This window comes from Gorilla gorilla, chromosome Y (genome assembly GCF_029281585.2).
Source record: "Gorilla gorilla gorilla isolate KB3781 chromosome Y, NHGRI_mGorGor1-v2.1_pri, whole genome shotgun sequence".
Lineage (NCBI taxonomy): Eukaryota > Metazoa > Chordata > Mammalia > Primates > Hominidae > Gorilla > Gorilla gorilla.
The window spans coordinates 9,530,559-9,545,520 of record NC_073248.2 but is presented as its reverse complement, the minus strand read 5'-3'; the positions used below and the strand labels follow the sequence as shown (position 1 = coordinate 9,545,520).

Genomic DNA, 14,962 nt, shown 5'->3' with positions numbered 1-14,962 from the left:
GTGATTGTGTACCTGTGGCAAAGCCACATAAACACACAGCTTCTTCAACAAAAATGATCACCAAGGGTAAACCAACAACAGATGTTGTAGGAAGTCTTTAAAGTAGTTAAAACCTACTTAACTTATATGTTGAAAGAATGTTTGCTTTTATTTTTATACATCTTCTACAAAATGTTTTCTACTCATTTGTCTTCTGTGTTCACAATAATAGACAGCAATAGAACAATGTAATCCCCATTGCACAGATATAAATTTGATAGCATTTAGTGGCAACAGCACTGGTTATAATGGTCTAAATCAGAGGGCAAAGTGTAGATACTTAATAGTTTTGTGACCTTGGACCAAGTCATCTAACCTCTGAGTTCAGTTTCCTCAACAGTAAAATGGGGTCAGTAGTATCCGTCATGCTCACCTCACAGGACTATAGTGACCAAATGCGAATGCATGGTATGTGTCCTGAAAAAAATGTAATCAGATGTTTCATTATTATTATGCATATGAAAATGGGAGCTTGGGCAGATTACACAACTTCCTCAAATTAAAAAAAAATAACATTTCAAGTGTTAACAATCAAGGCTAAAATGCAATAGCCCTTCAACCTACCATTTAGCCGTGACTCAGGCTTGATTGTGGCAAGATTACACTAAAAAATACTGAGTTTTCCCTAAGAACTTAGTCTCTCTCTTTCAAACAAAAAATCTGAAAGGGTGGTGCAGACTGTTGTTAAAAAACTGGCCACAAGCAACCCTCTTGCTGTGGCCTCCCAAAATAATTATATTTCACTATGTTCCAGAGAAAGAAAGAATTATAGGTCTGCATTTACCATTAACAACCTGAAAGTACCTAACGGTGAGTCAAAAGAATATCCTAAATTGCTTAGCAAATATACGCACACACACAAAATTTAGAAGGTATATTTAAAATTCCTTACATTTCTTGGTAAAGTTAATTACTATTGCTAATATATGGCAATGTTCATTTAAAATTCACTTAATACAATCATTAAAATTTTAACTTAAAGAGTATGAAACAGAAAAATAAAATCTAGTTTAATTATAGCATTATGTATTTAGAACCATGACCAATCTGAAGTTGAGAATACTTTTTCCCCCCTCTTGTTTAGGTATAATTTTCTTTTTGCAGTTTTGGAAATGAGGTAAGGATGCATCTGCGTGATATAGAGGCTCCTTTTGTGAATATGTGAAAGGGTTACAAAAGTTAGAACAGAATCAATTCCAGAGGACCTGGGATTTATACTTTATTTCCTGGCAGTGGAAAGGTATGATCCACATGTTTTTCGGGATTGAATATTCTACCACTGGGGTAGGTGAAAGAAAGAAACCAAGAGTGAAAAAAGAGTCTTAATATTATCAGTTAAGAATGAGATAATAGGGCCTATATGGCCCTAGGAACTAGCATGAAGAAAAAGCTGTGTCATAAGCAGACTTCTCTCAGCACCCCAGACAATCTACACCCTACCATATGCCCCACCAACCAAATCCTCAAGATGTTTATTCTCTAATCACTAGAACTTATGAATATATTATGTTATGACTTATATACCACATGGGCAGTGCAGGTAAAATTAAGGTCATGAACTTTAAGAATAATTTGTTAAGCCCAATCTGCTCAGATAAAACTTAAAGCAGAGGGCTTTTTATGTCTGGAGTTGGAAAGTTGAAGCAGAATAATAAATTGGAAAGATTTTATGTATGAGAGAGATCAAATTAGCCTTGCCTACAGTGGCCACATGGAAAGCATAAGAAACAACATAGATTTTGTCAAAAGGAGCAAAGACTAGCCTGTTAGCTCACAACCAGCACAGAAATGGGGACTTCAGTCCTATAGCTACAACGAACTGCATTCAATCAATGACCTGAATAACCTCAAATTGGATGCATCCAGAGAACAATGAAACTGGATTCACCAGAAAGGAACAAAACTCTGGCAATACCTTATGAAACTAGCCGCACCATGATAGAATTCTGACCTACAGAAACTGTGAAACAATAAAATTTGTTTTGAACTGCTGAGTTTGTGGTAATTTTCATTGCAGTAACAGAAATAATTTCAGATTTTGGTGTCGAGAAGTGGAGAGCTGCTTATACAAATACCTAAAAATGTAAAGTGGCTTTGCAGTTGGATAGGTGCAGGCTGTAAAATTTCTTACAAGAATAAAGAGAAATTCCAGCTCTTAGGAAAATGAAAAAAAAAAATTTTTTTTACAGAATGAAAAGCTTAGATTCTGTTCAGTGGAAAAAAGCCTAGATTTCCTTAAATAAACCAATAGGTAAAAACATGAATGTTAAAAATAACAGGCCGGGCACAGTGGCTCATGCCTGTAATCACAACACTTTGGGAGGCTGAGGTGGGAGGATGGCCTGAGCTCAGGAATTCAAGCTCAGCCTGAGCAGCACAGCAAAACCTCATCTCTATTAAAAAAAATTCCCCAGGCATGGTGGTGTGTGCCTGTAGTTCCAGCTACTCAGGAGGCTGAGGCGGGTGGATCACTTGAGCCCAGAAGGTTGAGGCTGCAGTGAGGAGCCATAATCATGCCACTGCCCTTCAGCCCTGGTGACGCAGTGAGACCCTATCTCAAAAACAACAACAGAAAACCAGTAACAACTCTGCCAGTGAGAATCCAGAGGGAGAAGGGATCAAGGTAGAGAAATCCTACATGGACTCAGAGAATACCTAAGTCATGTATGACTGCTAGTAGAAATCTAGAGTTTTGTAACACTGCTTGTAAGGGCTTAAAAGTGAGTTTCTAACTGAAGGAAGGAAGAGCTTTGTTACATAAAAAGACAGACCACTCAGCAAAATTGTCTCCCTGGGTTATGTGGAAAGCACAACTTGAAGACAGACGACTTAGCAAAATTGTCTCCCTTGGTTATGTGGAAAAAACAACTTGTAAAAATCAACTCTTTAGCTCAGAAGATTTCAGCAAACTGTTGGACAAGTGGTCTTGTTTCTACTTACTGCTTAGAGTAAAATTCGGTGAGAAAAATGAATAGTTGGAAGATTTATTAAACAAAAAGATAGCAAAACATGATAAAATCAGAAGTTTTCTGTCCATCGGGGCGGGGAGGGGCGGTGAAAGGGGAGGTTAAATTAAGGAGATTCCTTGTCAGAGCAAAGCCTCATCTGTATTTACAGCCACTTCCCATCACCAGCATCACTGCCTGAGCTCTTGCCTCCTGTCAGGTCAGACGCAACATTACATTCTCATAGGAATGCAAACCATACTGTAAACTGCACACGTGAGGGATCTAGGTTGCATGTTCCTTATAAGAATCTAATGCCTGATGATCTGTCACTGTCTCCTATCACCCCCAAATGGGATGGCATAGTTTCAGGAAAACAAGCTCAGGGCTCCCACTGATTCTAAATTATGGTGAACTGTATAATTGTTTCATTATATATTACACATAATAATAATACAAATGAAGTGCACAATAAATGTAATGCACTTGATTCATCTAGTACCTATTCCCCAAACCCCACTACTCCCAGGTCTCTGGAAAAACTGTCTTCCATGAAACCAGTCCCTGGTACTCCAAAGGGTGGGGAACGCTGATTTAGAGAGAGAGAAAAAAACAGTATGTGATTCTCAACTATTCCATGAAACCTCAGAAAAAAACAAAAGATTCCTTCAGGCACCCGATCATTAAACAAGAAAAGTAAAAGTTAAGGAAAAAGGAAAGAAAGGGAAAAGCCAAGGTGAAAGAAAAAGAAAGAGGAAAGGAAAAGAAAAGGCAAGGGGTAAGGAAAGGTAAGGTAAGGTAAAGTAAAGTAAGGTAAGGTAAGGTAAAAAGAAAAAGGAAAGGAAGTGGAGGGAAAGGAAAGGGAAAGATCAAAAGGCCAGAGAATTAAGTCTTTTTCAAGCAAGTAAAAGTGTGACTTACACATACCCAGCACTTCTAAGAAATCTAAGGATATTGGACTTCAAGCATTTTAGCAGAAGTCAAAAACGGACATGGGATAATCTCAGAAAAAAAAATATATTAGCCTCTTGCCTAATACAATAAATCCCCATGACACACACACATTTTTTTTCAAAAGAAGCACTGCTAGCTGAAACGGAAAGGGACACAAAATTAATATAATGAAGACAGTTGGACTGACAGAATTCCAGAGGCAGGAAGCAGGAAATAAAACTATTCAGCTGCAAATACCTGCTATCTTTGAAAAAAATGGCAAGGAAGACTCAAAGGGCGGAGCCACAGGCCAAAGAGGATTATTCCCAGGTCTTGAAACCTAATGGGAGTTTGTCCAGCTGCATCTCAAAATTTCTTTAGACAAATTTCTCTTACCTTTCATGTCACCCTGTTTGAACCAGAATATCCCAAACTGTCCTACCACTATACTTTGGGAAGCAGATAAAGAGGAATTATGTCCCAGGAGTTGCACTCAATGACTGATACCCAGAGAATAAGCATCTGATTTAAATGATACTTAGGACTTCTGAGCTGATTAATTTCAGATAAGATTTTTTTTTTTTTTTTGGACTGGGAACTTTAAGAGAGGGTGGATGTTATTTTACATTTGCCAGAGACATATTTGAGAACCGGGGTGAAGATGGTGGCAGGGAGAATGGTCCTTTCACAAAGATGTCCATAACCTAATCCTTATAAATCTTGAAAATCTGTTACATGATATGGCAAAAGAAATTTTTCAGGTATAATTAAGATTATGAACTTAAAATTGGGCAATTATCTTGGATAACCCTGGTGCATCAAATCTAATCATGTGAGCTCTTAAACTGAATAGTTTTCTGGCTAGATTCAAGAAGATGGATGTGATGGAAGGGAAGATCAGAGAGACTAAAAACATAAGATGGACTCCACTCACTGTTGCTTCAGGAAACCACCATGCAAAGCATGAGAAGAAATGTGGGCAGGCTCTGGAAGCAAAAAATGGCCCTGGATGATGAACTGTAGGGAACAACAGTACCTCCATTGTGCAACAAAAAGAAACTAAATTTGGCTAAAAGTATGGATATTCTTCGAAGTCAAGAGCCTCCAGCCCTGCAGATAGCTTATTTTATTTATTTATTTATTTATTTTTTTGAGACACTGTCTTGTTCTGTTACCCAGGCTGGGGTACAGCTGTACCATTATAGCTCACCACAGCCTTTAACTTCTGGTAAAACAATCCTCCTACCTCAGCCTCCAGAGCAGCTAGAACTAGAGATATGCACCACCATGCTCAGCTAATTAAAAAAAAAATTTTTTTTTTCTATAGACACAGGTTTCCATTGGGTTGTCCACCACCCAGGATGGTCTCCAATTCCTGATCTCAAGCAATCCTCACAATTGAGCCTTCCAAAGCAATGAGATTACAGATGTGAGCCACCACACCTGGCCAACATCTTAATTTTAACCTTGTATAATTCTACACGCAGAACTCAGTTGAGCCACATTTCTGACCTATAGAACTCTGAGATAAATTTGTCCTGTTTTAGATTAGTAAATTTGCTGAAATGTACCAACAGAAAAATAGAAAACTAGCACAAACAGAAAACATTTCAAAGGGAGAACTAGCAGGATTTAGTTGCATAACTGGAAAAACTGGAATAACTGAAGGGTAACAGTAAGATTTTGATATTGATGGCTTAACTAACAAGATTATGAGTTGGCTATGAGATTCTGACAGGACCTAAGTATGGACCTAAGTACTTAAATATGAATTAACATCAGATTCTGCAATTTTGGTAAGTAATTCAAAATCCGGCAGATGGGAAGTGAAACAACCCAATAAACAGTAATACCTATTCCATCAAAAAATGAGTTTGGCTCTTGTGGCTGCAATTCAAATTCATCTTCATCCATGGCCTTTAATTCTCATTAGTCACAGCTCCTAAACCAGGGAATAAAGTATACCAAACATTAATTTTTATATCACATATTAAAATGTCATGATATTCACATTTCTGAAATGCTCAAATTATTTTTTACTAAGCTATCAATGTAAAATTAAAGGGAACAAATTGATTTCCAGTGATATATGGGCTGCAACAAGACAGAAAAGGGCAGGTAGATCAAATCAGATTGACAGTGTTTCTGTTTTTTTGTTTTTTAAAGATTCTGGGTCTTGCTATGTTCCTCACACTAGCTTAGTATTCCAGGGCTCAAGTAATTCTTCCTCCCTCAGCCTACTGAGTGGGTGGGACTACAGGCCGCCATATCTGGCTTTTTTAGATTTTTTAAAAAGTTCAATTATCATCTTATATAAAATTCACAATGCTTAAGTATTTAGCATAACAAATTTTTACAAAAGTGTTGACTGGAACTTGCATTATTTATGTTAAGTACATAAGTGTTAACTGGTACTTGCATTATTTATATTAAGATACAGAACATTTCTTACACACCAGATGACTCCCTCTTGCCTTCTATCAGTAACCCCCATGATTATTTTTTTTTTTTTTTTTTTGTAAACAGGGCCTCTGGCTCTGTCACACAGGCTAAACTGTAAGTGGCACAGTTCACTGCAGCCTCAACTTCCCAGGCTCAAGCAATGCTCACCCCTCAGCCCAACTACTTGGGACTACAAGTGTGTGCCACCAAACCTGGCTAATTTTTAAAATATCTTTTTGTATAGACAAGGTCTAACTATGTTGCCCAGGCTGGTGTCAAAGTCCTGAGCTTGAGCAATCCTCCCACCTCAGCCTCACAAAGTACTGGGATTACAGGAATCTTATTGTGTCTGGCACCCATGATTAACTCTCAACTTTAACACATTCTGTAGGTTTTTGCTGCAAGACTGTATTACATCTCTATATTTAACATAGTCTCCAGTCTTTCTACAGTAAATTAACAAAATGGTAAAAAACTCAAAATTCCTAATAATTATAAGCACTCCTCAGATTTCTGTGTAGATCAAAAGCCCTCCCCATTCTCTCCCCTTAGAGACAGGGTCTCACCCTGTCACCCAGACTGGAGTGCAGTGGCATGATCATAGCTCACTGCAGCCTCCAACTCCTAGGCTCAAGTAATCCTCTTACTTCAGCCTCCCAATCAGCTAGGACTAATGGCACATGCCACTATGTCCAGCTCCCTGTATTTTTAGCATGTTATGGTCACTTATGTGTGTCAATTTTCAAATATTAAACTATATGATAAGGCAATATGCAAGTGAGAAACAAATGGATTTCCAAAGTGTTTCTCTGAAACAGATCTACTCAATTTAAAGAAAGTGTGTTTTATGACATTCAAACTGCTTCAAATAAAAAGGCCATGATGACTACACTAATATTTTGTCAACCACAGAAAAAGAAAAAGGGCACCTGCTCTAAATAAGCTGTCACTGCTCCCTCTACCCAAACAATCTCTGGCTTCATTAATTTTTCCCCTCTTAAAAAAATCTAATTATAAAACTATAAATGCAAACTAATCTTCTCTGCATAATTAAAGAAAACCACATGAAATTAAGGCAATGAATGATGTAATAAATGTGATTTGTTGGATTATTGAAGTGACCTTCCAATTTTCCTAAAAACAGCAATTTCATTAGTTCTAATAAAAGATCAACTTGTGGGCCGGGCATGGTGGCTAACACCTGTAATCCCACGACTTTAGGAGGCTGAGGCGGGTGGATCACAAGGTCAGGAGATCAAGACCATCTGGTGTCTTGACAGTAGAGACAATGAAACCCTGTCTCTACTAAAAATACAAAAAATTAGCCAGGTATTGTGATGAGCATCTGTAGTCCCAGCTACTTGGAAGGCTGAGGCAGGAGAATGGCGTGAACCCGGGAGACAGAGCTTGCAGTGGGCCAAGATCGTGCCACTGCACTCCAGCCTGGGCGACAGAGCGAGACTCCATCTCCAAAAAAATAAAAAAAAAGATCAACTTGTAGCGTAATTTTCCTGTTTCAGGTATTCATCTTCCTTAGCCTGTCTGTTAGAGTCTGATAGATGATCAGTTTCTTTAATTTTGAAACTCCCTCCTACCTCTTTGTTTATATATCTTAGTTCTCTTCTCACCTTCTTAACTGATGGCTACTATAGTCTTGTCCAAGGTTTCGCATTCAGCTTTCCTCTCTACTACTTTCTCATTTATTTCCACAGTTTTTAATGACGACTTACATGAAGATGATCCCCAAAATCCACACACTGAGAAGGACCTAAAATTTCCATCAGACCGTTTGCTGAACATCTTCAAAAATTAAAACCCATATTTCTCCTGGCACAATCACTATGGCCTTTTCCTCCTTCCCTGACAGTTGGTTTCTCAGATCTTGTCAATTTCTTCTCCACAATTTCTCTGTCATGTTTGCCCTGCTTGTATTCCCATTATCACCAACCACTCTAAGCTTCCTATTTTCTGATCCCTAGAAATGAAAATAGCTTCTGAAATGGCCTTTGTAACACTTCCAAAACAAATGACTAGGAAACCTGTTATAAGAAGGGGGTCTTGTAATGCCAACTAACAAGGCATTCCTACAATCTGTAGCCAGATGAATCTTCTTGAAGCACTGCTTTGATCACTCCCTTACCAAGATGCAGTCTCCAATATTCAGTGACCTCCACATTATTAACCCAAGCTACCACATGACTTATTTACTGTTATTACTCAACTTTGCAACCTAGCTGGACAGCATGTCATTCTTCAAACAATCTTTATGTTTTTACCCTTGCACTCAACATCCTAGAATTTTTTAGGAGGTGAGGTCTTGAAAAAGTGGAGCTATACCTAGTCAACTGTCATTAGCAGGGTCAATAACTGCTAATATTTACAAATATTTATAAATGCAGGAAAATGTCGCTATCAGTGACCTAAGGACGTACTGCTAGTGTCTCATGTATGTAACCAGACATCTGTGCCACAGATAGCTAAATTCTGGTTTAATCATTCTGAAACAGGCAATAAAGAGAAAAGAGCTCAAACAAGTGAGAAACCAACCACGAACTGCTACATTCTAGGACTCTATTCAGCACAACACCTACAAACTCAAAATCTTGAATGAGAGGGTTAAGTATAATTTTACGTCATATAGATATCCCTACTATGTACTTGAGCCTATGATAAGGGCTGCCCACCAATCCAATCTTCACTATAGTGAGCAATCATTCTTCAACAACACATTTGACTGATCATTGTCCTATTTTATCATGGCGAAAACTGACAGAGGTACAAGAGGTTCTTTTGCACTTCACTGTGAAGATGACCACACCTTTACATTAGTAAGCTTTCTTGGGTTACAACTGCCAATTTCCTCCTACAACCAGAACAAAACTATGCTCTTAATGGTAATAATATTATCACAATTTTGATAAGGTGAAAAATAAGTTCCCATGATTTAACAGTAATTTCCCATGCCTTTGTAGTAAGAACCAAGCTTAGACATCAGCTCATCTGGAAGAAATAAGCAGAATGATCCAGAGGATCCACTCTGAAAAATAATTTAGGCCAGGTGTGGTGGCTTAATCCTGTAATCCCAGCATTTTGAGAGACCACGGGAGGGGGATCACTGGAGTCCAGGAGTTCTAGACAAGTCTAGGCAAATAGTTGGATCCCTTCTCTACAAAAAAATTTAAAAATTAGCTGGACGTCGTGGTACACCTGTGGTCCCAGCTACTTGGGAAGCTGAGGCAGGAAGGATCATTTGAGCCTGAGAGGTCATGTAGTGAGCTATGATTACACCACTGCACTCCAGCCTGGGTGACAGAGCAAGACAATGTCTCTATAAAAAACTGCAAAATTAGCCAGATGTGGTGGTGCATGCCTTCAGTCCTAGCTACAGTGGTATGAAGATGAGAAAACAACTAATAGCTAGTAAACCAAAAAAGGAGAAATAAAGCAATGTAAAGTAGAAAACCATTCTACAAACATATATATGTGTGTGTTTGTGTGTGTATGTGTATATATATGGGTTTTTTTTTTTTTTTTGAGACAGGGTCTTCCTCTGTCACCCAGGATGGAGTGCAGTGGTGTGACCATGACTCACTACCGCCTCGACCTCCCACGCTCAAGCGATCCTCTCATCTCAGTCTCCAGAGTAGCTGAGACTACAGGCACTTACCAACGTGCCTGGCTAATTTTTTTTTTTTTTTTTTGTAGACACGAGGGTCTCAGTAGATTGACCAATCTGGTCTTTCACTCCTGGCCTCAAGGTAACTGCCTGCCTCTGCCTCCAAAGTGCTGGGATTATAAATGTAAGCCATCACAGCCAGCAATATTGCTAAAATAATCTCGATAAAGGCTCTTGAAAATTTATTAGCTTTCACAAGTAATGTGAGAGTGCCTATTTCCCAAAAATTTATTAGCTTTCACAAGTAATGTGAGAGTGCCTATTTCCCAAAAACTAATAAGCATCACAGACTTTAATTTTTTGGCCAGGTTGGGTGCCGTGGCTCACCCCAGTAATGCTAGCACTCTGGGAGGCTAAGGCAGGTAGAATGCTTGAACCCAGGAATTTAAACCCAGCCTGGCCAACATGGAGAAACCCCATCTTTACAAACAATACAAAAATTAGCCAATCATGATAGTGGGTACCTGTAGTCAGTTATCTGGGGTTTGAGGAGGGAGAACTGCTTGAGCCCAGGAGGTTGAGGCTGCAGTGAGCCATAATCTTGTCACTGTACTCCAGCCTGGGCAACAGAACTAAACTGTCTCAAAAAAACGAAAAAAAAAAATGTGACTGTGCATGGTGGCTCACACTTGAAATAGCAAAGGCAAGAGGATCGTTTGAGGCCAGGAGTTCAATACCAGCTCGGGCAACAGAGTGAAACTCTTTCTCTACTAAAAAAAAAAAAAATTAGTTGGGTGTGGTGGCACGCCCCTGTAGTCCCAGCCATCAAGAAGGATGAGGAGAGAGGATGGCTTGAGCCTAGGAGTTTGAGCTTGCAGTAAGCTATGAAGCTTTTTAATACCCTGTCTCAAAAAAAGAAAATAATAATAACTTCTAACCCCCTTACTGAAAACAAACATTTATATCCAATGTGTTTTTTCTGGAAAGTCTGCTTGTGCATTTCATACATCTCTCTATCAAGTTTCATCTCACTGATGTGATGTTATGCATGTTTATAATGTTATGTGATCTATTGTTATACTTCTATTTATCCATCATATATTTAAATTTTTTAAGCAACCCCATCAGATTTTGATTGGAACTGCATCAATCTACACTGATCAATCTGAAAAGAAATAGCATCTTTAAAATATTAACTTTTCTACTCCATATCTATTCTTTAATTTAGGTCCTCTTAGATTTAATATATGAATATATGAGAAAGATTGTTTCATTACATTTACTTCAAAGCACTGGATGTTAGCCTGCTATAGGCTTCTTTAATAAAGTCAGAAATAAAAGTCAAATGTTAGTCTTTTTAACTTGTATCCATGTTTGTTTTAATTTATTCTAACTTCACCCATTTTTAAAAGGTGGCATAATTTGTTAGATGCAAAAATCTGTTAAGCCCTTGGTATAAACCATCTATTTAATTCACCGTAAGTAGTAGATATGACCAACCCTATTTTCCAATTAAGGAAACTGAAGCTTAAAATGCTAAGAAGGCTGCTCAATGACACACTATGGCAAAAGAAGATCTTTCATTTATGATGTCAAACCACCAAGTCTATTGTTTGTCTCAGTACTCTGTATCATAATCTGTGACTTCATTCTGTTTTATTTCTCATATAAATTTCAACTACTTATTTTTTAATCTTTTAATTCCTTATTCTCTAGTTTCAGTTGTTTCACAATATCTTCATTTAGTCTACTTTAAGTTATCTGAATGTTCATTATCTTAGTCTCAAGAGTTTTATGGTTGCAGAGGAAAACAAAAGTCCTAAGAATGAACATATTTAGCATGTTACTTACTAGTCTCTAAAGTAGTACTTGCACACATTTAGGGAATGGATGTAAAAAGACAAAAATCAAAACTTTTGTTTTTATATATTGTAAAATCTCATCCTTTAAATGTCTACCTTGCATGTTTAAAAATAAGTAATAGTTTAACAAGATACGTGAATAAGAAAAACTGGAGATTACTCAACTAAAAAATGCAAATACTCCTCCCTTTATAAACTGTAACTGCTTCCCACTCAACACACTGTCTTTGTTAATCAGTCTGAATGGCAAATACAGCAACATGATGACAATACAAAGTAATTACAAAGCAATTATGTTGTAAGATGAAAAATGCAAATCCTACAATATACGTATAAAAAACTGGTGAATGTGAAAAAAAAATGTTCAATCACAGTCACGGCCATTGGCTTAAACACAGATCTCCCTTTATAACTGTAGAAAGAAAAACACAACCGTAAGCTCAGAAGCTATTTTTTTCCAAAGGAGAATTATGTGAATATTAAGACCTGCAACACCTCTTAGAAAACTGACAAAGCCCTTGAATATATTTTCTTTATTATCATGCAGTGCATTTCAATGAAAATACCATTACTATACTATCACACAATTCTGTCAGCCAAAACAGAATCCACCATTTAATTCATTCTGTTCATTCAAATAATTAGTACACAGGATTACAATTACATCTGATTTTTGAAAGATGAAACAAATTCATAATTTTTATTTCATCTATAGAAATAAAATCTCAAGCTACTTTGCACCATATTATAAAACTTTTATCCTGATTTTCCATAGTCCAACTTTCTTCCATATCAAAATACGCAGAAAACATTAATATGGCGTGTTATACACATTTCTTTGACATCACTGTAATGCTTTTAACTTCTATTTAGCTTTCCTCAAATTTTTTTTTTTTTTTGAGACGGAGTCTCTCACTCTTTTTGCCCAGGCTGGAGTGCACTGGCACAGGCGCAATCTTGGCTCACTGCAACCTCCACTTTCCAGGTTCCAAGCAATTCTCTTGCCTCAGCCTCCTGAGTAGCTGGGATTACAGCTGCCCGTCACCAAGCCCAGCTAATTTTTTTTGTATTTTTTTTTTTTTTTTAGTAGAGATGGGGTTTCAGCATGTTTGGCCAGGGTGGTTTCAAACTCCTGACCTCAGGTGATCCACCCGTTTCAGCCTCCCAAAGTGCTGGCATTACAGGCGGAAAGCCACTGCGCCTGGCCCAAATATTTTTAATTTAATATATCCTATTTATCTTAAAACTTCATCTTTTTTTTCTTATCTGCTGCTCCACTCGACAATCTTTTCAAGATAAAGCAAATCTTAAACTTCCCTTTTTTCCTGGCCACCAAACCCTATCTTCAAGTAGAAGTTTAAATAGAAAATAAACACACTGATTTTCTACTGCCTGAAATCAAGTAACTGGGTTTAACATTAAAACAAAATAACTGAAAAGACATAAGTAGAAGCAATCTATTTATAAGCTGTTGTTTAAAAAGATGGTGAGATAAAATCATTCAGTTCAATAAAAAATCAGAAAAGAGATGGGAACTCATATGAAATATTGGCAAACAGACAACATAAAATACAATGGAAAGAGATTTAAAAATATTTCGTAAATAAGAGATTAAACACACCTGGAAATGATACTCACTCAATGGGTTATGTTTAAAATCCTCCTTGTGGCCAGCCAGGGTGGCTCATGTCTATAATCCCAGAACTTTGGGAGGCCAAGGTGATTGGACTGCTTGAGCCCAGGAGTTCAAGACCAGCCTGGGCAACATAGTGAGATCCCATCTCTTAAAAAAAAAAAATCCTTCTTGCATGCCTTTGTTAATAGGAGATTAAAATTAAAACCATTACATATTCCAGTTTTTTAAAAAAGTATACAATTTTTATAAGAGGTAGAAAAAGATTTTTTAAAAAGGCATTTTAACAAACAAAAAAGCCAGAAATTAGCCAAAACAGATTTTAAGACAAGAATCATCGTCAGTGTTGAAATACATCATGTCTTAATGTTAAAAAGAAAATAGTGACATAATATGCAATAGTCCTAAACACAGGCACCTAACAATACAGCCCAATAAATAAATACATACATTTGAAAACACAGGGAAAAACTTAAATAATTCAGGGGTAACAAGTAAAATATCTACAGAGGCTGGGTGCAGTGGCTCATGCCTCTAATCCCAGCTCTTTGGGAAGCTAAGGTGGGAGGATCACTTGAGGTCAGGCGTTTGAGACCAGCCTGGCCAACATGGTCCTGGCCAATATGGTTAAGCCTCATCTCTACTAAAAACACACAAAAAATTAGCCAGGTGTGATGGCATGCAACTACTTGGGAAGCTCAGGCACAAGAATTGCTTGGACCTGGAGGCACAGGTTGCAGTAAGCCTACATCGTACTACTCCACTCCAGCCTGGGCAACACAGTGAAATGCTGAGTCAAAAGAGGGGAGGGGAGGGGAGCGGCTTTAATTGAACATACTGTAAAAAGTGAAATTAAATACAAATGTGGTAAGCCTCCTACATATGCACACACAGAAAACTGAAAAAAGAAAGGCATAATGAACTCAAGCAAAAGGGAACAAAAGATATGGACAAAAAGCATCAACAAAAAAATCGCTTAAAAAATATAATCAAATTCCTATTTGGCAAGGAAAAATGGCAAAATGTAAAAAGGTTATCAGAAAAAAGCAAACTGACAGAATTATACATGTTTTATAAGTCATAAGATAAAACTATAAATATTTATATCCTATTTATAAACATATTTCTAGGACATTAAAAATTCTGTATAAGCAACAAGAACATACTCAAGAAAAGCCAAAGACATATCACCATGAAAGAAACTTTCAATAGATCAAATGTCAAAAAAATATTCATGGCCAGGCATGGTGGCTCACATCTGTAATCCAGCACTTTGGGAGACCAAGGCGGACAGATCACCTGACGTCAGGAGTTCGAGACCAGCATGACCAACGTGGAGAAACCCCATGTCTAGTAGACAAAATTAGCTGGGCATTGTGGCCCATGACTGTAATCCCGGCAACTCAGGAGGCTGAGGCAGGAGAATCACTTGAACCCGGGAGGCGAAGGTTGCAGTGAGCCAAGATTGCACTACTGACTGCAACCTGGGCAA

The 14,962-nt window shown here is 37.6% G+C and overlaps 1 protein-coding gene across 7 annotated transcripts in view; it reads right to left on the bottom strand.

The window, feature by feature from the left end:
- Window positions 1-14,962, bottom strand: part of ZFY (zinc finger protein Y-linked) — a 53,599-nt gene that overhangs the window by 22,916 nt on the left and 15,721 nt on the right. For 4 of the 7 annotated variants that reach the window (XM_055377242.2, XM_055377241.1, XM_055377245.2 and 1 more), the window contains exon 2: window positions 5,771-5,859. The exons of 2 other annotated variants lie outside the window; for them this stretch is intronic. In XM_055377242.2, the coding sequence (XP_055233217.1) occupies window positions 5,771-5,831 (61 nt within the window). In that variant the 5' untranslated portion in view covers window positions 5,832-5,859. Of the gene's footprint in view, window positions 1-412; window positions 457-5,770; window positions 5,860-14,962 lie in introns of those variants that run through there. One more of the 7 variants, XM_055377244.2, reaches the window with a different exon arrangement.